Source organism: Fusarium vanettenii, assembly GCF_000151355.1.
Source record: "Fusarium vanettenii 77-13-4 chromosome 7 genomic scaffold NECHAsca_81_chr7_3_0, whole genome shotgun sequence".
In the NCBI taxonomy this organism is placed as follows: Eukaryota; Fungi; Ascomycota; class Sordariomycetes; order Hypocreales; family Nectriaceae; genus Fusarium; species Fusarium vanettenii.
In genome coordinates, this window is record NW_003315808.1 from 42,649 (window position 1) to 69,376 (window position 26,728).

The 26,728-nt window shown below is 46.2% G+C and overlaps 6 protein-coding genes across 6 annotated transcripts; 4 read left to right on the forward strand and 2 right to left on the reverse strand.

The window, feature by feature from the left end:
* Positions 1–1,324: 1,324 nt before the first annotated feature.
* NECHADRAFT_82260 (uncharacterized protein) lies at positions 1,325–4,764 on the forward strand (the record flags this gene model as incomplete). The annotated part of the gene is made up of 2 exons (XM_003040078.1): positions 1,325–4,600; positions 4,735–4,764. The coding sequence occupies 2 exons, from the start codon at positions 1,325–1,327 to the stop codon at positions 4,762–4,764; spliced, it is 3,306 nt and encodes a 1,101-aa protein (XP_003040124.1).
* A 682-nt stretch (positions 4,765–5,446) lies between these two features.
* On the forward strand, positions 5,447–7,209 carry NECHADRAFT_82261 (uncharacterized protein; the record flags this gene model as incomplete). The annotated part of the gene is made up of 5 exons (XM_003040079.1): positions 5,447–5,869; positions 5,908–6,300; positions 6,373–6,497; positions 6,557–6,884; positions 7,099–7,209. The coding sequence occupies 5 exons, from the start codon at positions 5,447–5,449 to the stop codon at positions 7,207–7,209; spliced, it is 1,380 nt and encodes a 459-aa protein (XP_003040125.1).
* A 1,542-nt stretch (positions 7,210–8,751) lies between these two features.
* Positions 8,752–9,532, reverse strand: NECHADRAFT_82262 (uncharacterized protein; the record flags this gene model as incomplete). Its single annotated transcript, XM_003040086.1, has 2 exons — positions 8,752–9,435; positions 9,524–9,532. The coding sequence occupies 2 exons, from the start codon at positions 9,530–9,532 to the stop codon at positions 8,752–8,754; spliced, it is 693 nt and encodes a 230-aa protein (XP_003040132.1).
* A 1,877-nt stretch (positions 9,533–11,409) lies between these two features.
* Positions 11,410–12,963, forward strand: NECHADRAFT_82263 (uncharacterized protein; the record flags this gene model as incomplete). The annotated part of the gene is made up of 1 exon (XM_003040080.1): positions 11,410–12,963. The coding sequence occupies one exon, from the start codon at positions 11,410–11,412 to the stop codon at positions 12,961–12,963; it is 1,554 nt and encodes a 517-aa protein (XP_003040126.1).
* Positions 12,964–16,734: 3,771 nt separating this feature from the next.
* NECHADRAFT_44441 (uncharacterized protein) lies at positions 16,735–17,597 on the forward strand (the record flags this gene model as incomplete). Its single annotated transcript, XM_003040081.1, has 4 exons — positions 16,735–17,095; positions 17,155–17,246; positions 17,314–17,367; positions 17,421–17,597. The coding sequence occupies 4 exons, from the start codon at positions 16,735–16,737 to the stop codon at positions 17,595–17,597; spliced, it is 684 nt and encodes a 227-aa protein (XP_003040127.1).
* A 622-nt stretch (positions 17,598–18,219) lies between these two features.
* NECHADRAFT_24918 (uncharacterized protein) lies at positions 18,220–19,194 on the reverse strand (the record flags this gene model as incomplete). The annotated part of the gene is made up of 5 exons (XM_003040087.1): positions 18,220–18,290; positions 18,339–18,509; positions 18,562–18,653; positions 18,711–18,913; positions 18,964–19,194. Coding segments are annotated over 5 exons (768 nt in total), but the record flags the coding sequence as incomplete, so codon positions are not given.
* Between the last annotated feature and the right edge of the window lie 7,534 nt (positions 19,195–26,728).

Genomic DNA, 26,728 nt, shown 5'->3' on the forward strand with positions numbered 1-26,728 from the left:
GTTGGATATCTTGTATGCTGAAATGTAGAGAGCCATCTATCAGAACTTGGTCAACCTTACTAGTCTGTTTGCTTTTTCCTCTCCGCCCTCGTAGACGCAGAGGATGATGAAGCTAAGAATAACACTGACGACTATTTTTGAGCACTGAGGCCTTATTCCCTCGAGCCATATGCATCAAAAGTCATCCGCTCTGCCAGCGATAAGTGTTAAATGATAGGAATATGGGAAGTGGGTTGGTATTGTCAGCTTGTATGGTGAAAAGTATAGCTGTACGACGTGATCCCGAACTAGGCAGCCGATGACAAGACAAATTCCGAATATATCTGGAGAACATTAATACTATCCTAGGACGCGAAGAAGAGAGAAGAAGCTAAATCCAGACACCAGTAGTTGTCCGTATATTCATCTTCATCCTCAGTTGAGGTAGCTCAAGGTGACCGAAGATAGGGTTAAACTTGGAGATACAGGCGGATAACAAACTAGAGAAATACAACGCGAATTACAAGCAGCGATGAAAGGCCATTTCCAAGAAATCCTGTTGCCAAATGGAAGAAAGAGAACGGGGGTCTGGGGTAGCGGCACCACAACGAGGGAGAAGGGAAGGCAAGGGAAGAAGCGGCCAATGGAGGGTTCCTAACGGGGCTAACGAGGTCCAAAAAGTTAATCACGTCATCACAGAAGCCGAGTATATGATCATAGTATTTAACTTGACTTAATTCGTCGTATTTCCCTTACTAACCTGTTGCCAGAGTAGACAAATCACGTCTTTGTGGATAACCTCTTCTCGTCGCTAGACCTTTTCCAATACATTTGTCAGCACGGCCACGGTGCAACCGAGACAGTTACGCCAAAATGTGGCATTTACAAAGGTCTTGCAGACGGCAAAGGACGGATAAGACAGGGAACTCAGGGTTCCAATTCAATGTCATCCCAACGGCCGATAATGGGGTACGGAGATTCGACATTCATCCTCACAACTTGGCTGATAACTTGTATTTTTCTTCAAATCAACCAGATAGATGGCTTGAGAATAAATGGCCTCGTATTGCTTCTTTCAACCGTCTCCGCTGGCAATGAGAGATGTGATCATTGGAGGGTATGCCTGTCACACCAATCAAAGGGGCTCAAAATGGGGCGCTGCGGATTAGTATTGATCCGAAATGCTTCTCCCTCAGACATCCTTGCGTTTCTAGACCTTGCTCAATCAGCCGGCAGGCCTCTCTACACGTTCCTCTTTGTCTCTACTTTACCTACTGCACATAGATTCATCCGGCAATTATCTAACTAACTAATCGATCGAATTTGTCTGCACAACTCGAGAAACATGGACGAGGAGATCAGTCGGCGCAGTCGCCATTCGCCGGAACGCGTTCGTGGTTCACGCGTGTCGCGGACGCGTCAAAGCCCCGAACGCTTGCGATCGCCACCGGCGAAAAGGAGAAGACGCTATCGGACGCAAGCTGGATCGTCTGCCCTAGAAGAAGCAATAGCATCCGCATTCATTCCTACGCAAAATCAATTCCCATCTGACTACGAGGGGGAGCCTCGGTCTGAAGAACAATTCGCAGGACTACTCCTTAGCTCGACCAAGTCACCTTTGAGCACATTTACGGTCCACCAGCAGGATTTGATCATCAATCTAATCCAGGAACGCGCAAGAGACACCGAGGGCAGTACTAGCAGGCTCGAAAAACGCCTCGACAAGGCATACGCGACGTTGGAGTGGTGGGAGACAGTTGGGTGCGAGTTCTGCTTTGTCATGAACGGGAACACGCAGCCGGGTCACGCAATGGAACAATGTGATCGCTGGCACGGCTGTGACAAAGCAAGGTCGATTCTCAAATGGCTGGAGAGCCTCAGTATCCCCAAGTTCTTGGGGGACCCTGGATCCTGCAGTATGTGCATGCATACGTGGTTCCCGTGCCGAGATATTTGCCTGTCCCAGAGCATCCATGATGCAAGGTCCAAACAGGACAAGGCAAGACTGGTGAAGGAGCTTCAATCGAAGCCGAGTTTCGATGGCCACTGCAAGCGAAAACCAGTCATGAGGAGGGTCATTGCAGCTCTGTGCTCATATGACGACCAATTCTTTGCCAAGATGCTGGCCAAGTTAGCATCAGATAACGACAAGGTGGACCTGTTCCTAGAACGGAGCGCCCGAGCCTGGTTCGAGCATCGAATTCCCCACAAAGACAGCTGGATACCGAGGCTCCTCTTCGTCTTCGAGGCACTGACAGTTGGCTTTTATGTCCGAGAGAATTATCGGCTAGGATTGCCACCGTTCGATAACCTACCCCTGAACCCGCCTGGGGTTTGTCCGAGTAACGTAGCTCCAACCAGGCTTGATGCACTTGGATCAACTCCCAATCGGCCTGATGGAGACATTGTGGTGAAGAGGTGGGCAGCGACCATCGACTGGTGGTGGCAGAAATGCAGCTTCTGCATCGGGAACGGACGCAAGGGCGAAGGCGTCTTTCATAACCTGCGCGAGTGCGTCCATGGTGGTACCGAAGCGATGGAAACCGAGTTTGGCAACGCCATCTACGCAGAACGAAGAGCTCCCGACACCGCATGTTACAACTGCTTCCTGCCCAGGCAGATCTGTGGTAGATGGTCGAACACTAGGCCTGGTGGTTGGATTGAGAGGGATTTCGAGTCAACTTGCCGATATGGAAAGCATCTGCTCCGTGATACAATTATCGGGCTCTACCAATCCCATGCTACGTCATTCATGGACGATATGCGGAATGCAGCGGCGAAATGGTACGAGAACCAGCATATAGCGCTAAGCCTGAGGGTTGATGACGAGATGGTGGTGGACTTTCTCCTTCAAGGTTTCACAGACCAAGGCATCGGAGGCATTGAGATGATGCGGCAGCTTGCGCTCTGGTCAAGGACGGTCTGGTATCATAAACAGGCTGATGAACTCTTGCCTCCAGACGATGAAGGTGGTCACCAGAGCCAGTTGTCCGATACCGACACTGTCAACCTGCATCCTTCAGCCCTGTCCCGGTCAAATTGGCCTACGGGACTACGACACTGCGAATCTGTGAGCCTGGCGGTGCGATCAGCCCGAGCTAAATGCTCTGTTCAAGAGGAACTGGACGGTTCATTAATCCATCGGTATCACAACCGTTTATTGAACCCATCAAGGTTGGCCGTGACTATCAGCACATGGTCGAAGCAAGATATATCACTGTGGTGCGAGAGGAGACACTGGGAATCTCCCAATCCACACCGTTGGCGCGAGAATTGGAGGGATGATCAGAGCGACCATCTTGTCAATGAGGACAAGGTCCAGAAACAACTAGAGCGATGGTCTGTCCGATGTCCGCTCTGCCTTCTTTACCGAGATCCCGCCTGCGATGACCATCTCCTTTCAACATGCCCCCGAGTCGAAGGGTCTCGGGCCCGCTCCATCCGCGCCCGTCTCTGGGAGCGGATAGTAGAGCTTCAGGCAAATGGGATACAGGGATATGGCCCGGTTCCTTGGTGCGGAGACTGTAGTTTGCCCCGGTCTTGCTGCCCAGCGTGGGCGAACCAAAGCACAACAGACATAGCCTCCGAGTGGGATGCGCCCCCGTGGGGAGGAGATAAGTATGCCTGTCAATCTTCGCTCGCGCGAGGGTGGCAGAGGCAGGATGGGAGCCGATGCGAGTTCCGCGAAGTCGTTGTTAACACAGTCTCGGCCATGTGTGCGTTCTCCCTTTCAGGTGTTCCTGGCACCGACACGCACACGTTCTGGGATCAGATTGAGGCCTGGCGTAACCAGAGCCATATCCGCTTTAACCAGCATTGGGGGACAGAGGGATGGCTCCTCTCTCCGATGCCGTGGGGCAGCCAAGACGTCATGGTCATGTTGTGCGTCTTCTGTCGGTTGGATGTGGTTGTGGAAGATCTATGGATCGAGAAGGAAGTCGACCGGCGTCGAGCTGAATTGAACCTCCCGAGCCCTGAAATGGATTATATCATCATGAAACAACAACCCCAACCTTATCTTGATCCCCGGAAGAGCAAAACGGTAGCGAAAAGAGATGCCCCAGATGAGGAGGCCAGGTCCTTACTGCGCTCCAACATCCAAGAGGCACTGGATGTGGCAGAGTACGAGGGAGAGCGCTCTTTTGGGTATTGGGAGGACGCGGCTTACTTATCCACCCTGGGAGCGCGTTTGCGAGCATGGCGTAGGGGCGGAATTCGCTGTCAACTATGTTTGACGTACGAATGGAGCGAGACTTGCTATCTCCATGATATGGAAGCGTGTACGTTGCGCAGCGAATCCAAGTCCGCGATGACGCTGCTACACAGGTGGTCAGGCCTTAGGGGGGCTGAGGAGGGGGAGGGAAAGCAGTGTTTGCGATGTCGTTTCCCGAATGTAGTATGTCGCCCTATTAACTATGAGGATGTCGGTGGCAATAGGGGAAGCGCTGTGGGAGAGGGCAGTGTGAGCTGTTGCGGGGTAGAAACATTGTGTCGGACAGTTGCAGCATTGCTAACAGTAGCGGATGGCGTACTAGGGGATATGGTTATCCAGAAAGAAATGGGCAAGGAAAGCTGGGATAAAGACTATGATCGCTTATCGCGGGAGTGGATGGGGGAACAGGTCCGTATTGGAAACTCTACTGTTCCACGCATCGTTCGGATATTCCAACGGCTCTTGGATGGATTCAACGGATTAAACCGAACTGCATGGAAGAAACTAGTTTAATCATATAGATAGTTGTAATTCTTGAATAGAATCCAAACTCTTCCTTGCTTCAGTCTTAACCTTCCGCGAGCGCGTACTTTATGCGGAACACAGCTTATGTAGTGAGGCCCTTGCTATAATTCTTGATTCCACACCACTGGTTCCGTCTTATCGGAGGTGCTTCTGTGGAAGCAGCCGAAGCTATAGACCATGGCCGGGTTGTCAAGCTAGAGAGCACTTTGTGCTGGCCTATCATTTCTATAGAGCGAAATCAAATCCAGTAGAACTGGTTTACTTCGCGTCACATTAAGGACGCAGAACTAGGCATATTTCGCCAGTGGTAAAGGAGCCAGGCTTGACGCGCTTGAAGAAGTTCGCGGATAAGGGCGAGAGGTTGCCATTCGGCTGGGATTCATATTCTTCCATGCGGCTCTGGGACGAAGTCAGCCAAGGTCATGCCACCTCACTCTGGATTTCATAGGGGATAGGAGAGGCACAATGTCTCTGCCCACTCTCTCATCCTGCCAGGGAACGACCGATCTGATCTCGCATTCCTTATATAACTGCCAATTTATGACGCCATGAGTCTCAGCCCCATCAGACCAACTTGCCGGGACGACATTAAGAGACGCTGTTGAACCTGCATTTGATGGCTTCTGGGACGAGAATGGATACATTTTGGGGAAAAGGGATAGAGACCCGAATTTCTATTCGATCAGTCACATTAGGAACCACAATGTAGCTCTTGTGCGCATGCCCGGAATGCGTAAGAAAGCAGCATCGGGTGTGGCAGCACGTCTCAACAGCAGCTTCCGAGCATTGCAAGTAGCATTTATCATTGGAATATGTGGGGCCTGTCCTCAAACAAACAAGGAGGAAGTGATTATGGGCGATGTCGTTCTCAGCGAGGGGATCGTCGCATATGACTTTGGACGCCAGTTTCCTGACCGATTTGTTCGAAAGGCCACCCTCACCGAGTCTCTTGGCAGACAGAGCCTGGAGATCCGATCGCTCATGGCAAGATTAAACAGCTTGAGAGCTCGAAGTCGGCTAAGCCGATACCTTCTCGTCTACTTCCGCTTATCTACAAAGCGCTTGGAAAGGAGGAGGTTGGTTATCCAGGCCCAGACAAAGATCTTCTTTTTTCTTGCCACTATCGACACAGGCACCAAGACTCGGCCGCATGTTCTCTGTGCGCCAAATGTAAAACCATAGATCATCAGATCTGCAAAGAAGCAGCCGAGGAGACTTGCGACCAGCTGGGGTGTGTCCTCGCACAGGACATGATCCCACGCCATCGGCTCCAACTGAGCCCAGCCGGGCTGCAGAAGGGACCAGACCCAAAGGGGCATTTTGGACTAATTGCCTCTGGCGACACAGTCATGAATTCTGGTCAAGATCGTGATATCATTGCATCACGGGACAATGTCATCGCATTTATGATGGAGAGTGTCGGGGTGTGGGATCACCTTCCACGCGTTTTAATTAGAGGCGTATGCGACCATGCGCATAGCAATGAGAGTGATACCTGGCATATATACGTGGCAGTGATAGCTGCAGCCGTCTTGAAGGCCCTTCTCGAGGCTTGGCCAGGTTCCTATCCGCCTGCACGCCACGTGAGTTGTTAACTGATGAGGCAGGTCGACTCTATTCTGACTGGCATGAGCTGGGGACTGCGAAGCCGATAGACATTCATTGATTCCATTCCCTCAAGACTGGGGCTTTGTGGGCCGAGACCAAGTTTTGAAGCTATATCCCGAATGGTTCGTGGAGGTGAGCGATGGTTGGCTCTGTACGGCATTGGAAGCATCGGGTATGTAGATATATGCGCCAAATGGAATCATATTAAGGCCTGAATGATGCTGCCTGCAGATTTAGAAAGTCTCAGATTGCTGTGCAGTATTGCTACCTATTCAAAAACCAGTTTCCCGGGGCTCACGTGTTTTGGACAAATGCTAGCAGCAGTAGAAGATTCGAAAAGGATTACCTTAAAACCCTTCGTTTGCTTGGCAGACATAAACTCTGCGGCATAATGGCGGCACAGGTTCCAATATCACAAGCCATGGACTCTATATTAACGTGGCTTCACGATCAAGATACATCGAGCTGGATTCTCGCCATAGACAGTGCTGATGACGAAGATGCATTTTTCGGCAGCTCAGCCAGATTCGCTGCAGAAACCAACAAAGTGTCAGGAATGGTACGATATATCCCGAAATCGACGAGAGGTCTCGTGCTCTTGGCCAGTCGCAGGAGAAGAGTGGCAGAGTTTGCCGGGCGAAGCCAAATCCATGTTTCGCACCTTGGTCTACTCGACTCCCAGAGGCTTCTCCTGAGTGGCAATATGGATGAGCAGATGATTCCCGACGACCGCATACAAGAATTGCTTCAGCTCTTGCGCTGTTTACCATTAGCCATATCCCAGCCAACCTGTCTACGTGAGGGCCAAAGGTGTGCATCTCCATCAACACCTGGAGATATTGCGAGATAGCTCCATCAAGGCCGGTTTACTAGAAAAACCATAATATGATCCCAAGAGAGATGTTGAAGCAACAAACGCTATCTTCTTAACCTGGCAAAAGACGTTTGACGACATCAGAGCTCGAGATCCTCGGGAGTCTCATATTCTACCACTCATGGCATTTCTGAATGGACAATCGATCCCAATTTCTATGGTTCGGTTGGAGGATGAAAATTCACTGAGTTTTCGTACAGCCATGGGTTCACTCAAGTCGTTTGATCTGGTTTACTAAGGAAAATCACCAGGCGCATTCGAAATGCATGAACTAGTCCAGGATTGCCTACAGAGTTGGTTTAAGAAGAATCACTTGCTGAAACAATACACAAATACTGCACTAGAGGTCGTTTCCCGGTGTTTCCCTCCAGTCTTGACATTCGAAAGTTGGGGTACGTGGGATAGCATCCTCCCCCATGCAGAGACGGCTTTACGCAAGTCGTTGCGGGTTGTCTCCGACCCCATGCTCCAGAGATGCCACGTTCTCATAAAAATGGCGGGTTATGAGGTCAAGATAATGTCTTGTTCAAACTTCACTGGCAAGGGCTGAAGAAGCTCGTCGAATTTGCAGGGAGATCGGTGGCGACTAGCATCCCTATACCCTAAAGCCTAATGAAACGCTGGCATCATGTTCCAGAGCTCGCAGAGACTACGCCAACGCCGAATGATTGCTTCATGAAGTGTTCGCATCCGGAAAACAACCTTGGGGGACATTCATGCTGAGATGCTCTCAACTGCAAGGCGTCTGATCCAGGCACTCTGTCTCGTAATGAAGCTATCCGAGGTGGAACAGCTATGTCACCAATCATTGGAGATTTCTGAGGAGACTCGGGGTAAATCTGGTCATGAGACATTTAAAAACTCTCCATGAGCTCGGCGTAACCTTCCTTAATGAATAGAAGTTTTACTAGGTTGAGAAGGTATTTGCGGGAATGGTATAGATGAAGCGTCGGATAGCCGGTATAAACGAGGAGCAGGCCCTGGACGCACTTATGAATCTGAGCTCTGCAATATGTAGCCAGAGAAGGCTGGAGGAAGCAGATGCAACTTTGAATCAGGCGCTTGAACAGAGTAGGGGATGATTTGGGGAAGCCCGCCCAAGAACCCTTCAAATCATGACCATGGTAGCCGCGAATGAGTCTAACCAGGGAAAGTACCATATAGCGAGAGACATGCAGCAACAAGTCCTGAATATGCAGAGAGAGAGGATTGGTAAGGACGTTACAGCTACTAAACGAAGACTGCGTTTAATGTCAGAGGCAGCAAGAAGGTTAAAGACTGTTCCGTAGTATAAGCAGAACTGTAACAATCAAGAGATTTGGTCCTTTATCACGAAAGTGCCTCAAGCTATTTGATGTGCGTTTTCTTGCTAACGTTACCCTTCCACTCCTCTTGTTCCATAGCCCTTATCTAACCCTCAGTTTCCCGTACGCCTTGGAATATGCCTGGAGACGTGGGTATCATCTGAAGCCTTGCAAATATAATTGCAGTGAAATTTTAATCAGAGGCCCACGAGAGGTGGGTTGTCATCAGAGTCGTTGACCTTGTAGTTCTAGATAGCCTCGATCGAGTTCAAGGGGCCAAAGACCGTATCATCGGTAACGGGCACGGAAATGTTCGCATGGCCTTCCGATGTTTCAATCTCTGTGCTGAGCGGCGACTTGAGCAGACAGACTCCGAGAACACCAGTGAGATTATCTTGGTGAAGGATCTCGGAGAATTCGTCGACGAACTCTTCTGTCAAATAGAGCAGAGTAGTTTGGCTGTAAGCGAGGTTATTTGTTGCATTGTGATGATGAAAACAGAACTCGTAAAAAATCAGTCGTTTCTTGGTGGGAGACAGGAGCCATGCACCTGGCTTGATGAATCCACCGTGCTCCTGCACGACACCCTTGCCGGAGACTGTAGTATCCTTGAGATCCCAGGCCATTGATGTGCTGTTGTAATCGACGAGAGCCTGACCGTCGCCGAGTTCAAAGTGTTTATGAAGAAGGATAAGACCAAGGCCATCGACAACGCCATGTTTGATGAACAGATTGCGTACAGATTCGGAACGCACAGTAGGGCCGTTGTTCATGAGAAACATTCTCTCTGAGTCTCTCAGATACTTGGTGGATTTGAATACATGCGGATCATAGACGTTCATAGTCTCCACAGTTGGCGATAAGTGCACAGAATCACTGGACTCTAAGGTGATGCGAATGAATATATGACAGTTTGCAACAGATAAAATGAACTATTGAGGACTAGTTAGATCTACCATAGAAAAAGGATAAGCGGAGTGACTTTGCCTGCTTCTAACTTAAACCATGCATACAAACTACATTGCGCATGACAACAACGAGGCCAGAGTCTGCATATCGACCAATGACGAACGCAGCCTGGCCCTGACGGCGGACAAGCTAAAGTCTCTTGGGCAGCCTGGTCACTTCCCCCCACCGTGTTCTTTTGGCACGTCGTTTGGAAGTGGCTTGCAGACGAGAGAGAGCCTGCTATCCACCTAGAGACTCATGAACCGTCTCCGAAACCCTCGGAATTATCATTGCCACCGCCCGGAAGCTTGCCATCCTCGCTCGCCGCCGCCTTATTCTCTGGCAGGACATTCTTCGGGGGTCATTATTTGGCAGGCCACTCTCTCTCTTCTCGGCAGCTGGAAGGATAAGCGAAAAGTTGAGGGATTTATTTTCGGCCCCCATGGATGATCTCAAAACTGCAAGGTTGCTGCTATCCCTGCCTGGGGCTGAAAGGACATGCAGGTGGGATAAGATAACAATTTCAACCCCCTCATGTGTACGTAAAGCCGGCCACCTCTGGTTCAGCCAGGAATTGTTCATGCATTGGACGTTGAGTGACGTTAGAGCCTCCTGATTACGGGTGCAGCAACTTGGGCTGCGTGAGATTGCGGCTCCATTGAGTCCATTCCAAGGCTGCCGAAACGTAATTCTTGGTGTAGGTTTCATACTGCTATGCAGACTCTTACTAGTACAGCAGCGTGTCCCCAGGCGGCCTACCTGCATTTCAGGCTAGGTAATAACCTAAAGCAACTATGGTAGTATCTGTGGCGTGATGGCAGGTATGTCAGGCTCGGTGCTCTCTAACACCAGAGGCTCAAGATCCAAATTTTGATCAAGCCTGGAGAGTTTCACTGACATGGGAGAATCCGCGCAATCTTGGTCACGCGTGTTAAGTTGAGTCTGTCAGTAATTCTTCACTGTGGCGTTCTTGGCTACTGCATCATTCAGCCGTTCGATTGGCCGTCGGAGGCTGTCAAAATGAGGACGGTGCCTCAGCCTGGTCCGAAGCGAACGGCCCCCTAACTGCCAAATGGTTCGCAAGACGCTGCCTCTGATAGGGGTGTTCCATAGCACCCCTTCTGCTCTTTGATGTCATTTCTCTGGCTCTATCGAGATGAGTTTGCCTGCCACAGTCAGGCCGGCGTATTCGACCTGAGGAGACGTCTGACGGCTACAGGATTATGATATTCAGATCAGTTTCGACAGGGAACGGCAAGGCATCAGGCTGGTGTTGGCAAGGGCTCGCCAAGACGTTAGGTCCCTAGACATCGACAGGGACCCAGGGCGAAAGTGAGCTCGGTAATGCAAGTCGGTTAATGATGAATGCAACCTGGCTGGCAAGCTGAACAAACGTCTAGAGCCAGTCTCCACACTCCTTTCAACCTGGCCAATTACAGTGGAAATAGCGAGAATTGTTCATTGCTTGGCGTAAGCTTCTTGCACACTTGTTTACAAGAGTTATTAATCGAACAAACCGCTGAGTACAGTGACAGTCTTGGCAACTGCAACTCCCGAAGGGTTGTCACGCTTTTGTCCGCTATTACAAGCGGCGATTGGCCGTTGATGGATATCAGTTGATGCACAAGACAATAATACAACCTTGTGGTGGGCCTTCTTGGATGTCGTGGCTTTGCTGAAAACGCAAAAGCAGTCGAGGGCTGAAAGGTCGACAAGTCACAACAACGTGTGGATCTCAGAACTGCAACGGAGATTGGAGTGCTCTTCCCTGGAGCTTTTGAAAGCTGTGACGGTACCAGTGAATTAAAGCGGCATGCTCGGTAAAGCTCAACATAAAGCGGGTGGCCTCCCTTACAGATGATGCTCGCGGCACAGGTTCATTTTTCTCCCAAGAACTGTCTCAACTAGTGCACATAACTTTGAACCTCAGAGTTCTCAGACTCCATTTCCCAGACGACATGGCCGATACTCGAGAGACTGGAGAAAATCTCCCCCTATTCGACAATGTCCGGATTCCGGAAAAGTCCAGTCCGCAAACCAAGGAGCAGCCCGCCGAGGAGCAACCCAGCGATAACCTGAACAAAGGCACCGTGAGACGAACCTCGGTCATAAGGGTGTGGTCCATTCTTTTCCTTCATGCAGGTTGCTGCATTGCGTTGGCGCTGTCGATTGCATTGGCACTAGATGGGTACCTGGCGGGCGATGAGAAAAGCTCGCGCGTCAACGACGGCAAGCTACTCCTCAAAGTCAGTGATGTTACAACCCTCGTGTCAGTCAGCTTGGTGGTGATCAAGATCATCGCGGGGTCGTGGTCGGCCATCGTTCTTTGGGCCTGCGGCCGATACATGCTCTCCAAGTCCAACGACAATAAAACCCAGACGGCCGTGTCGTCGATGATTCAGTGGAAAGTACCTCCCGGTGTGCGAAGTATCAGCATGATACCGCGCAGCTTTAGCAGCTGGAACATCTCTATCTTGACTCTGGTCATCATGATCCAGGCCTTCACCGCTCCTATCCTGACGGGTTCTGTGAACTGGAACGTGGGCTTCAGCGTGTCTCAGAACGTTGTGTCCGTGGCCTCAATTGCGTCGAGGACTGGATACAATAATTGGTACTGGTACAACGCACAAGGAAGCTTTGACAAGAAGGGACCACTCCGGACAGCGGCCGGATACGCAAACCTGGAGTGGGCAGACCCTTCGACCGTCGACTCGCATGGAAAATCTATCACGGGCAACGGGTGCCGCCACCTCTTCGGGAATGATGGGTTGCCCCCTGACTCGATCCTCATAGACGCCGTCCTACCTTGTATCGATATCCACGACATTCACTGGATCCGATCCGAAGATGAACTCACAGGCGCCGACTGGGATGACGTCGACGGGGATGACCTAACGCTCGTCGACGATACGCCTCTATCCTACTATCATGAGGGCGTCGCCATGGTCTTCAACTCGACCGACCTCCGTCGGGGGCCCAACACGACCGACTCACCGCCGCCGCCGTACCTCTTCTCGGGCACCCGCATTGTTACTCTCATGCTCGGCCGGTACAACGTGACGGACCCGCCATGCTCGGCCCTCAAAAATACCATCTTCGGCGATGTCAACGCACTAGGGTACCATCGCGTCCGCTCCCGGGTCAACAGCGTTCACGAGAACTGCTACCTAATCGGTCGCGTCAACTTTACCGCCGGCGTAACGACGAGCCGCCGGGCGACGTACCTCACGCCACGCGTTGTCGAGGACCAGACGGCCATCAGTGATGTCAAGTTTGAGCCCAACTCTTGGGTCCACGAGGCCATTTGGCTGCTGCCGGACCTGATGACCATGCTATCGGTCATGAACGCGTCGCAGCTACCTACATACGGGAACGTTGATGGCCACGTGGGTGAGCTGCTGAGGCAGGGCTACCTGGCGGCGTGGGGGATGTTGGCGCACGGGTACGGCCAAGAAACAGAGACGTACAAGAAACAGAGACGTACAAGGCGCTACCGGCCGAGGGGAGGTTAGTGGCGGACGTGAGCTTCCCGAGGGTGTTTGCGTGGTTGGGGCTGTGCTTGCTGATGACGGGTTGGGGGGCCATGGCCCTGGGAACGACGCTGGGGAGACGTGACCTGCAGCCGCCGCAGGACGTGATGAAGTCACAGGCGGAGGAGAGATCTGGACAGGCGAGGGGGGCTGGTCACACGTTTCTGGAGTGGTGCTTCAATCGAGATTAAGTTGGATATTCCGTTGAGTGAGCAGATGTCACTGGGTGGCAGCGACTTTGTATATGGTCCAACACCTAGACAGGTAGGTATGAAGGGCGGCATATGTTTAAACACGTTAAAAAACACTAATACGCCGCTCGCAAGCCTGGTTGACTCTGCAAGTCTACTGCGTCATACCCTAGGCGGAAGACTTTGGCTTATCGCCAGGTAGTCTCTGTCATATACAACGCGTTTGATTCATAGGCTCCCAATTAACTTAACTTTAGATCAGACCTATAGGCTTAAATGTTCAATCCTTCCTCTGTGAATTATAAATCTATACTCTTATTAATTTCGCAAGGACAACCATGACCGTATCTCTAAAGTTTGGTTCTTATGAATCAGTGAATCACCAACTTCCTACCTACCTAGTTAATATTTGTAGTCCTTTTCCGGGCAATGTTTCAGTGTAGTATAAAATAAAATTGTAAGCCGCCTAAATCGTATCGTCTGCTTCTCCCAGTCGCTGTATGACCCATCTCGCCGACCCGTAGATCTGTGACATTGTTGCAACTTGCCTTTTGCGCCCTAGAATGTCATTCTAGCTGATAGATATTGCATGGGTCCAACAAGGCATTCCTGTATAAGCCATTTGGTTTGTTGGATTAGATCTATCTTTGTCCTGGCTATCCCAACTACGTAACATTTCAGCAGTTTCTTGCCCTCACCGCCGCTTTCGTTGCAAATGACAAGCGGCTGGACCGCGTCTGTCACGATCTAGAGCGGTTCGTTTTGCACTTTTGAGCCGAAGATTTCAAGATTTCTCACCATGTCAGGATACCAGTTCTCGACTGTGTAATGTAAAGGCGTCTCGCCGAAGCAACCTTGACATTGGTAATTGCCACCCTGATCAAGAAATTGCGTGACATGGTGCAACTCCCCCTCCTCCACAGCTTGGGTCAGTTCCATCCTGTTATCAACAAGCCGCTGATCAATATCATTGGGGCCCTTATGGCTCCCTGAAGTTTGTATAAGGACTCATAAAGACTTCTTGGGATGAAAAACAAGCAGCCACTGGCAGCCATGACGTGCTTATGCTGGGTACGATACTCGTCAGACGAACTGGGCGCAACCCATTTCCGATTGCCCCAAGCTCTGATAGCTTCAACCCCAATTCGGATAGGGGGAGACCGTTGATAGAAAGTAGTTCAGAGTCTCCCAGTCGCTTCGCTGGCTAGAATATGCGGATATATCGTGGAGATGAAAGTGAATCGTACTCGAAAGGTTTATGATCAAAAGAATGATTCACCATGATGTTCTTTGATCAACAAACGTTGGTAAAGCTGAAAATCCGGGCGTAGGGTAAGACAAGCCTTGAGTACAGGCCTGCGTCAACCAATACCTAGGCTCAGTTAGCGGGCTCGTGGCTCTTGACTTGAATCGTGAAACAAGGGTTTCCCGACGAAATAGTGTTTCAGAAGTCTTATCAAAAAGCTCATCGATTACTGCGTTCCACCGCCACGACGCAACGTGATACTACCTTTAACAATACCTTTAATAAACGAAGAAAAGTCGACAAAGTTGTCATAAAACATGTTTGCGTCATCTCACCGAGGTCAAAGTCAACTCCGGAATATTCGAGAGTCGGCATTATATTCGAAGATAATATATATGCTAACTAGATAAATTTAGTAATTCGCCGAGATATTATATTTAAGCTCTAACTAATATTTTCCTTTCTATATTCCTTAGCTATTACCTAAACCTTTCTATCTTTATGACTAAAACCTTCCTTTTTCCTAATAGCTTAAGTTACTCTTATAACTTAATAACTTAAAAACCTTAATCCCCCCCCCCCTAATTTCCCTACTTTATCTATAATCTTCCTCTTATTATCCCTCTCTTAGCTATTAGATTATATCTAATAAGCTATTAATCTAGCTTATATTTCTCTTTATAACCTTAATAAATAAATATTTATTAGGCTCTTTACCTCTAAGGTTTTTAAGCTATAATAGCTTATAATATTATATAAAGTATTTAAGGTTTTATAATACCCTTAGGTGCTTTAATATTATAAGAAATATCTCTTTTTCTAAGATTATAAGCTTAAAATAAATATTTAGCTTAATAATTTAATTTATAATAGCTTTTATTATATTAATATTATAAAATAATAATAATTATATATTATAAAAGAGGTTATATATCTTAAAGAGGAAATTAAAAATTAAAAAATATTAATCTTTATATTTAATAATAATATTATAATTATATAATTTTTTAATTTTAATTACTTAATTAATTATAATTCTTATAAATATTATATTTAAAAATATAATATTAAGAGATTATAAATTAAGAAAATAAAAAATAAATAATTCTCTTATTTTTTATATAGAAATTAAAATAACTAAAATACCTATAAAAAGTTAGACTTTTATAATAATATAACTAAATATAATTCTTTTATTATTATAGAAGTTTAATTAGGCTATTATATTAATATTAGGTTATAATATTATAATATATTTAAGATTTATTTTTTATTATAATTATAGCCTAGCCCTTAATAGGTTAATTAAGCCCGAAGATCGTTCGAGAGTCGGACTGCCGCGTTATGAAGCCAGGGACCTTAGAATTTATCCAAAGAGAACGCCTGGCAATCTATAACACTAGGCAAATCAAGACACTGCACTCCCACAAGGAAACAAAAACTAGTGAAAGCTGATATCAAAGTTCCATCTTCTTTTACACCGCTGATCTTGGCCTTGAGACTGATCAAGTCCCATAAGTATCTCTATCTTACTAGAGTCCCACGGTGGCGTCCATACCTGGTAGCTCCGGGGCCGAGCTTGTGGTCTCTTCCGGTGGAGTGAGAGCTTTACAATTGAGTCATCACTTCTTATAGTGACATCGCTCTGCAGATTGAATGGACTTTCAAGTCCGACGTAAAGTGGCTACGACATGATTTACGACATTTACAGCTGGGTCATCCGGTGCAATAGCAAACGTCCAACAAAACACACGAATGGCTGACTGAAGGAGCCTACAGTAACCGTGAGACCATTAGCAAAGAGAAATACGAAGTCATGCCACGCTGATTTTAGTTTGGCAAAAGCGTACACGTATGACCAGAGGAACTTCGACTAATCCTTGTTGAGCCCTCAGAACTTTGGCAGTAGATGGTATTAGCTAGGGAGTAAGAGGAAGGATATCTTTTGGCAGGGACTCAGGAACTTAGAAGCCCAATACCACTGCAACCTGACAGCACATAGGTCTTGGCAGATGTTCATGTAGAGGAACTTTAGCGCGGACACTTATCATCCGAAGCTCCAAATAAGGAAAACATGCTCTGAAACCACCAATCACGTCTATTACCAAGACAACTACGGAACGACAACAGGAAATATCGCACCAATGAGACATGCCCAGTCACTCCATTTCACAGTCCCGATTAAGCTTACTTATAGTATCAAAATTAAGCCTAAAAGCACAGGATGGTCTATATAACCCCTCTCAGATGGCATTGCTCACGTTTCGAACTTCCAAGGCTATTAACAGTCAGCTTTTGTTTCCAACCTCTACCAAAATGCTTGCCAATATTGCTATCACTCTTGCGGCCACGATAACCCCTGTCCTTGCATGCAAGGGATACGAAGGTGGTCTCCCTACACCCACCTCGACTAAACAGATCTCGGCACCCATTTACGTCAAGAATGGTGAAGTCTTTGATGCTGGCTGGGCCAAGTATGACCGAAACCCCAGCTCTTGCAGTGGGCAAGCTGAGGGTGGTGAGAAGGACACTGCTTTTGTTGTTGAGAGAGGCGGCACGCTGAGGAATGTCATCATTGGCAAGACTGTTGGAGAAGGTGTCTATTGCAAGGGTGGTGGCTGCAATCTTGAGTTCGTCTGGTTTGAGGACGTCTGCGAGGATGCTATCTCTATCGTAAGTGACACTTCAAATGGTTCAATCAAGAATGGTGAGATTGACTGAATCTTCAGAAAGAAGACAGGGCCGGAGATGTCACCAACATTATTGGTGGCGGTGCCTACCATGCTAGCGACAAGATCATCCAGCACAACGGATGTGGAAAGGTCAACGTACGTATATGCACAAATCAAATCACCAGTCCAAGGACTCGTTTCAATGATCCTAATGATTACGCAGATCATCAACTTCTACGCTGAGGATTATGGCAAAGTCTACCGTTCTTGCGGCACTGTAAGTGATGCTTCTTTGCTATGCCTACGAGAAAGGTCACTGATCTCAAGTAGTGCGAGAAGTGTGCCCGTGAAGTCTACATTGAGGGTGTCACTGCCCGCAAGGGTGGTGAGGTTGCCGGGATCACAAAGGCCAACGGCGACAAGGCTACGCTTGTCAATGTCTGCACTGACGCCAAGACCCCCTGCCAGAACTACAGCGGTCCCGGCAAGAAGGATGGCCCCTGCTAAACTCATACTCAAGGAACAGGAGGACTGACAATCGATTGTTGTATACGTACATGACTTACATGGTTTTGTATTAGACTTTGCTTTCGTCGCAGAACGAGACTGGACTACTACACAACGCTCATTGTTATATCTCGATCCTTTCTATGCCGACAAATGTCTTTCAAATCGTTTGGCACTAAGGATGAAACGCCTCATTCACTAAGATGGAACAACATAACTACGGGGGACTCAACAACAAACGAGGACTTTTCAAAGAGGTGTTTGATCGGGCCAGGGCAGGAAGGTTTTCATGAAATCCGATTAGTTCTCCAGCTATAAACACACATCTTATACCAAACGTCGGTGTAAACGAATCGTCATCAACGATCAACAATCTATTTTACTCAACTTCAGCCTAAACTACACCAACTTCTCTCTAAACGTTACTCGAGAGTATATTCATGTCATGCAACGATGGTTGTGAAAGTCGATCTGCAGGTGTAACAAAGGGACCAACCGCTGCCTTGCTCGGGAATGTAACCCCCCCGGATGATTGAGTACTGGCACTGCCTGTATATCCACTGACACGGCTCGATGTTTTCCCTTTGACGTAACTAAACGCGCGCGACTCTGCAGCAAGATTGAAGTAAGGTCGAAGGGAGGGCAGGCACGCGATGACCAAGCCAATATACAAATCCAGGGAGTTCCAAAAGTCTGGGTTACTATTAGTGATAGCCAACGCTGAAACTATAAGAGACGTACGAATTGTGACCAAAGATAACTCGCCTTCGTTTCTTCCGCCATACAGCTTGACAAACCGAACAATAGTCATGACCATGTTGATAATTCCAAGGAGAAACGTGAAGTAAATGCCAACTCTAAGCCAACCTTTGACCATGAGGTCAGGGACAATGAGCCAAGGAAGCGCAAAGACTGGGCCTGTTAGTATCGGGTTCTCGATTCAAAATCGGCGGGTGCTGCTTACTGAATATATCTCCAGCAAAGTTCAGAGTCCACGAAGTCCTCGCAAATACCATCCAAGAGGAAATGAGGCATTGACGGTTGGGATCAAGGGTCCTTTTCAAATTTTAGCAAATCTGAGATATATAGAATGGTTCAGATAGATTGACTGACCAGTATCGGCTGATAGGGGTACAGGTCGTGAAGAACATGATGGTTGTAACAAGGTATGAAAGACCCACAAAGATTATAGTGGCCCAAAGGAACATCCTTCTCTTGATCATAAAAACGGGGATGACTTGTAGGTAGACACAAAGCAAGGCAGCTTTGCAAAGGTAAAATGCGGTCAAAAAGGGGAGGGTGGAAATCCAGAGCAGCTAGGCCAGAGTCAATAATGGTTCTTTGCCAGTTTTCTTTGCATCTATACCTTGTGGACGTGTTGTTTGTCTTTTTTTGTACCATCATAGTTGCTCAAAGATGGGTAGATATCCTGCTCCATGACTCCCAAGCGGATAAAGGTGATGCAGAACGCAGCCACAACAATTCCCATCGCCCACGCTGCTGTCATCCAGATATCGCTTCCAAGAAGTCTTCTCTTTTGTATGCCGAGTCGGAGGTAGATGCGAGCGACTATGACGGCTGTGGACAATGAGATAAGAGCCCACTCTGTTATCTTTGTTATTATTAGCGGATGGCGGGAGAGATCGAGATGCCACCACATACAACAAGCTCTGACGCTCCTGGGGCCATGTTCGTTGGACGTTATCGGCCGGTATCGATGTTGAGTTGGAATAATATATCGAGTCGTAGTGGTGGATCAAGGTTATTTGGTCTGTATTGAGAAACCGATGATGGTGGCTACAGAGTTGACTCGGAAACATTTCAGGATGAAAAAGGGGATCATCGAGGGGACCGTTCGGTCCAAAGGGTCGCCAGCACATTTAACAGCTACTCTCTACCCTTCTTTAGTCGCCTACTAATTTATCAAAGTTTTCAAATTATTCGTTTAGCGGCGCATGTGGCATTTTATCGTCTAATCTTTCTGTCTTGGGTGGTGGCGCATTCCGATCACCGAAGGCCAGAAGCAGATGGGCTCATAGCAAATTCCAGCGCTGCGCAGGCTTTTGTGTTGAATGCGGCACTGGGACAAGAAAAAATCGGAACCGGTTTTTACTTACATAATATTAGCAAAGATTGCTCGGATAATCTGAATACTGGAGACTGGCATGGGAATGAAAGGAGGTCACGTCCAGAGCCATAGAAAACGATAGCTAGTGTTTCCATGTTTCCGTTAATGACTTTCAGTGTGGGCTCACTTGCTAGCTCACCAGGATGAACGCATTCCTCTTTGAGCTAAGCTGAGCTAGCGTCAGAACGATGCTCATTGCTTCCACATGTCACATTCTTGTCCACCCAGCATGACTTTGGTGAACCAACCCAAGCGATAGACATGTCATACTCGTGACAAGCATCTCGGAGAAGCACGTCAGAACGTTGAACAAAGGAGTAATAACCTTGAGAGCGCCATGCTGTACATAATTCTTGGTGATGCAATTGTTATTCTAGTCGGGCCTAAATCATTTTCGATGTTGAGGTCGGTTAGTTGATGTCTCCTTATGCATGTCAGTCCCGACAAGCACTGAAAAGACAAAATCATGAGGTAGAGTGACTTTACCTAATTCGTCAGCGTGACGTGCCATCGTAATATGACATAGTCTCTTGAATCCTGTAGTCTCGTGGCTGTAATACGAGGAGCTCGCTTATGTACAAGGTCTTGAGGTCTTAGTGCAAAGTTCTCATCGCGACTTCTGGCTCGGGGTTCGACATCATGAGTCTAAAGAAACTTCAAAGCCTAGGGGAAGTTCTGGTCCGAACGCCGTGATTCTTCGCTGTCCATATCGTTTTCAGTACCTGTAACTCTTAGCACCGTCGATGGGCTCATGATCTGCAATTGGATGGAGACGAAGTATATCGCTGACTGGACTGGCGGTTGGCTGACACTATATCGACGGTATGTGTCAAGATTTCTTTGGACAAGACGGAAGTGAGCTGCTACCTGGATCAGACCGGTATTGCAAACGTGTTTTCTACTGAGGATTCATCCAGCCTAGACTATCGGCTAAAGAACCAAATAGAAGAACTATTCCAGTGAGCAAAAGCATCAATGTAACTTCACTTTTCCACCATTTTCAGGATTTGACATAATTGTGAAGAACACGACACGCTTTAACCAATCCCAGCCTAGAGGTGTGACTTGTGATGTCAAGGTGTAAGAGAGTCTTCAGAGAGCTTATTTGCTTATTGCAGCAGCTTGTTCGAAGTCCGCCAACTAGAAGTTGCATAACTTGATCGATCGTGCAATTGGGTGTGCCTCAGTGCCCCAGCAGCAACATCAACTGTCCAAACAACATCTCCGTAATTCCTTACAAGCAGGCAACACACCGCAACGGGCTGACATTGATAATACCGTGACAAGAGACCCCCGCGCGGTTCACTGGCCGTACCACCGCCTTGCGTGTCCAATTTACCGTTCCTAACCCAAATCACGGTTCAAGTGGTTCCTGTTATAAACACTTGTTCCCGTGAGACTAAGTCTATGGTGCGGAGGCGTAGTGCTATACGGTGATCATCAGACTACCGAAACAGCTTCAATCAAGAAACCGTAGCCCGATAAACCCCTAAAGTATCGATATACTGCTGAAAGCCAATAATCTTTCCACCTTTCAAGCGCCAAACATGTGCGAATTGAGCATCCATAAGCTTGCGCGTGCCTCTGTGGATACCCTTCGACCTTCCAAGTGCAACTACAACATCACCCGCCTCAAGTAGTTCCGATGGCGTGGCCTCATAATCCTCCCAATCAGAAGCCAATCTGCCAAACACACCCTCTGCTACTTGTTGTGGGGATTCGTATGGGTTTCGATCAGAATATATGAAGTTGTCTGCTTCTCTCCAATCGAGAGTCTCGTGCATCTCTGCTAACGCTGCGGCTCCATCTCCTCGGGCAAATGCGTCATATAGCCGTTGAATTGTATTCCGATTACTATGAGAGGGTAGGTTATGATTCTGTTGAGACATCTCGTGGCGTTTCGAGAAGAATTTCGGGGAAGAATGGCCGTTTCAACACAGCTTTTGGGATGGCTTGTTGACCTCAGCTTGTATCGCGTTTGCAGGAGAGGTCTGCGCAGCTTGATTTATTAACAGTTTATCTTTCGGAAGATCAATTGGCTCAGAAGGGTGTGTGGCGTGTTATTAACCACCTCTTATTGATCCCACACACTTAAATATTGATTCAAGCTGCTGCCACAATAGCAAGTCAGATGGTGCTGACAAATTGCTCGAAGTTCCATGCCATTAGTGCTGACGATGACAAATGGAAGTGCAGGTCTGAGCTAGGATAATATGAACTCGGCACGACTTTATTAGCCGACCTCGGGTTTTTTATATAATATTCCCCGTTAGTAATATCTTGTCGAGCCTGGGCAACCTGAGCCTCAGCGGGAAAGGGCCGGCCGACCCGGGTTAGGTTGGATCTGTTGAGAGTGAGTATGAAGAGAGTGACCGTTCTGAAGTGTAATCGCCTGGGATTGAGTCGGTGGAAATGGAACACTACGAGGTCCATCAGTTTGAGGCAGGGCCTGGAGCTGATCATACTACGTTGCCCGAGTTGGCCGAGCAAGAACGTTGTGTAGCTGAACATGCAGAGGCTCGGGAACTAGGAGTTCAAAATCCTTGGATAGAAGTTGCTGCGACAGAATAGTTGCCGGGTTGCTAGGTTGTAAAGGGTAGGAGAATAAGCTGAGCGTCCGCTGGTTCACAGAAGGAATTGCTCGGCCATGTAGAAGTAGTGGCATCCCTCTTCTGGTCAACACCCTGGGGAGGCCAAGTTGGTTTGAACGGATAACTGTGGATGCCGGAAAAAGGAATATTTTGAGACCTGGGGCTACCAGAAGCCACTGATGTAGTGGTACACACGGCCAAGGCGACCGGCATCACAGAGTCGGTGCGGGTTGGTGAGGCATCTGCAGACGAGTCGATCTTCTGGCTCAGTTAGCCCATCAAGGACTGAGATTCAACTACAATAAAGAACACATTACCAACATATCTTAAAGACCTACCTGCATCATGAAAGGTTAAATCTTTCAGGGATACTTAACTGCTCTACCCCCCGTACGAGAGACAAAAGACTTATCCCTTTCCACCTTCACAAGAATGTAGTCTCTGAGAACAATTTCGGGAACCACACTCAATCAGTAATAAGAGTCCGTTGGGCCACACGACATTGTCGTCCCGCCCGCTATAGGAACCTGCACCTTCTCCCTCGCCCAGGGCCGAGTCGATATCCTTGCCTCTCAGGTCATCCCGTCCCAACCGTCAAACCTCCATTAAAACGTGTGACTTCCAGACGGACGCGTAGGTCTTCTGGCATGCTAGAGAAATTCGGCATTGATCGTTTAAGCGTTCAAGGAGATAGACCAGAGCGCTTGTCAGTTCCCCGACCAACACATCCCTATACGTAGAACTCGCATACTTGGCTATCCCCGGGCGATTAATCCTCTCGTTCATACAAAGGGTTCCACAGCTGCCTTTGTGAAACTTTTTCTCGCGCGGTGTGTGAGGAAAACATGGTTCGGTCATGGCGAGTCCAAGGGATGTGAGTGGCATTAATGTGGATGAAGTCATGCGTGGAAAAGCATGTTAGTGGCTATTCTCGTTATGATTGGGACGGGTTTTGACCAAACTGATCATCTGTAACTAGGTGACGTCCGATGCCACGTCCGCAAGCTTCGGTAGCGATATTGGAAAGGCGATGACACAGATGTCCACCGCGTCTGGGGCATCAAGGTTATCGAAATCCTCATGGAGGTTCCGCAATGATGTGTAGGAGCTCACTGTAAAAGAGAGCACAGGAAGGGATGAAAAAGGTTGGGGATGGTTGACAGCCCAGACTGCAAGTTTTCGCCGCACTGAGCAGGATAAGTTTAATTGTCCGAGGTGGATGGCCATCATGCATGAACGGCGGGAAAGGAAAAGCGATGCCTAAACCAATGAAGACTAGTGTCGCATGTAATGAAATCTAGTTGCTTTGACCTTTGCTTATCCCTTTATGCTCCTGTATGAGTAAAATGGGGAGGTCAGGGCAAGCGCCAAGATGTAAGAGCGCCTTTGCTGAGGGAAATGTTGACGGTGCACAAAGAAGGTTGGAAACGACTATAGATAGACCGCTGCCGCGAAGGGTCTGGAATGATTTAAGAATGGTTTCTGTTGAGTAATCATATTTTCGTGTGTTGTGTGGCGCATGAGGTTTGGCAACTGAACAGAAAAAGTATGTAATGAAGCATGTGCCCGTATGATAGATCGCTTCTCACGCACAAAGGGGATAGTCGACTGGTGGGGGAAGTGGGCAGAAACCGGTGAAGGGGTGCGTATCACATCTTGGCAAACAGAGCTGCAGATAGGAACACGACGGGCTGTGTCATGGGTCGTTCTCATCTTTGCTTCCCAGCAGATAGTCACCAAGCGGTTGAGCGTGGGCCCACATAGTAGTTCGTCTAGTCCCAGCCCCTTACTAGACACTAACACGTAGAAGAAAGCTGAGCCTTTGACTATCAACCTGAGTGGTCGACACCGATGGCTAAGCCTAGTGATATTACGAAGGGTCCTAGAGATTGCGTCAATTATCACCACTGGCGTTGGCTGGGACCCGTGCGGTCATGGCTCGCGAAGACCTTCTGCGCTAACTTATCCGAACAATAGAGATGCTGCTAGTGAGGTAGAAGGAGCGAGAATGGAGCAATATCCAAGAGGATCATGTTGCAAATATCATAATTCTTGGATAAGAGAAAGAGCCTGTGGACTAATTGCTGCGACCAGAAGCTGGCGATGGGGGCTCAGAGTTGAGAAGGGAGAATCTGCAACCTCGAGCGACCAATCCTTCCCCTGGTGCCAGTTTTTCGGTAACTTCTGGCCGCATACGGGCGGGAGATGGGGTCGATCTCCAATGCACGCTGATGAAAGAGGCCAGACGACGCCAAAGATCTGGACATGGTTGATACACTACTGAAAGGATTGAAAGAGGCAGAAGGGGCAAGTATTCTAAACAATGCTGCCTATAAATTAAGATAATATAAATAAAGAATCGATGAATGTTTAGAAAGCTACTACCATGATGAAATATAAGAAAAAAAGGAATTAAAAATAGCAAGGGTAAAAACGACATACGCTATACTGGGCCACCGACTATGGCACTCACCTAAATTAAAACCGTATAGATCCATGTATTGGGCGGAAACATTCTCTGTTCATTGACGCTTAGTTTTCTCAGAAGGTATTATTGTTGGTATTAATGACGTCTCCATCGGCCACATGCATAAACACGTTGCATAACACTATTAAAGCCTAATGCCGTAAACAAAAACGTGGATCAAGCCGTATTCAGCCAGGCTCTTTTCGCGAATTAAGAAAGCTGCGTTGATGGTCTCTATGCCTTGATCTCGAGGCATTTTTACAAGTGGGTTGATGCGAACAAAAGCTTCTTCGATAAGGGGGGCAGAGGGCTTATTAAACTCGGACATCTGGATGGGGATTAATATTAGTTGAATGAGTTGGTGGTCTAAATCTGTAGTGGTAGTGGAGGTAATAAGAAATATAACATTATATAAGGGGAGAGGAATATAAGAGGAGGTAAGAATAGGAGTACTATTAGAAAGTCCGGTTAGGCTAAAAAATTATATTATATATTACTTAATCTTCCCTTTACGCTTCTCTAGCTATTTATCTATATTAGGCTTAGCCTAGCTAAGGCTTCGCTATTATATAGCTAGCCTTTAGCTATCTTATATATAAGGTACTATTTAATATGCCCCTTTAATATAAAGGCATTACCTTTATATTATATAAATAAAGCTTCTTTATTAAATTATATTTCCTAAGATTAAAATCATTTAAACTAGGCTATTATTCTTTATTAAGGCAATAAGTAATTAACCTTTAAGCTTTTTATTTTTCTTTTAAATCTCTTTTTTTTTTTTTATATAATTTTCTTTTATTATTCTTTTATTTATAAAGTTATCTTTTATTATATATTTTAATACTATATTATAATTAGCTAAGGCGAGTTATCGCTATAGCTTTTTATTATTATTAATTATCTATTAATAATAAGTAATAATAGCTTTAAAAACTTATATTATTATTATAATATTATTTTTTTTTTTAATTTTATTTAATTTAATTTTTTTTCTTAATTATTTTAATAATATAATTCTTTCTTTTTACCTTAATATCTTTATTTATTAATTAATTTCTATTTTATATATATCTTCTTTTATTTTTTTTTTTATTTTTTTTTTTTATTTATACCTTTATTATTATATCTCTTACTTATTATTATATTTATATTTCTTATAATTATATATAAAATAAATTATTATTTATTTAACCTTAATATTAATTTTAAAAACCTTTAGCCTCTCTATAAGCCTTATCTTTAATATATCTATAATATTAAGAAAAATAATTAGCTTATTTATATTATATATAATAACCTTAATAAGAATTAACTTAAGTATATTACTTATAATTATTATAGGTATAAATATAATAATATAAGTATTTATTATTTTTTTATTAAATTATTTCTTAATTTATAATTTCTTAGATTCCTAATAAACTTCTAGGTATAGCCTAATAATATTAGAACTTTTATATTAATTTATATACTTATAACCTTAGTTAAATTAATCTTTTTATAAATATTCTCCCTTATATTATTATTTAATATATTACTTAAGCTTTAAATAATTATAATATTACTTAATCTTATATCTAAGATTAGCTAAGAGATCTCCTTAAGCTAGCTAATACCTTAGATATATCCTTTTATCTCTTTTAGGAATAGATTATTATTTATTCTTTTTTATCCCTTTAGATTATAATATAAATAAATTAAAGCTAATTATTTACCTTATAATTACTTTTATTAATTCTCTTTATAATTTAATAATATAATATATACTTAGTTTAATATAGCTATTTATATTAGCGCTAATTAGCTTATTTATTTTTATAATAATATTATGGTTAAAGCCTTTACCTAAGAGCTAATTTACCTTTATATTACTAAGATTATTATAATTATTAATAAAAAGCCTAAAACTATAATAAAATTAAATCTTATTATAAGTATAATT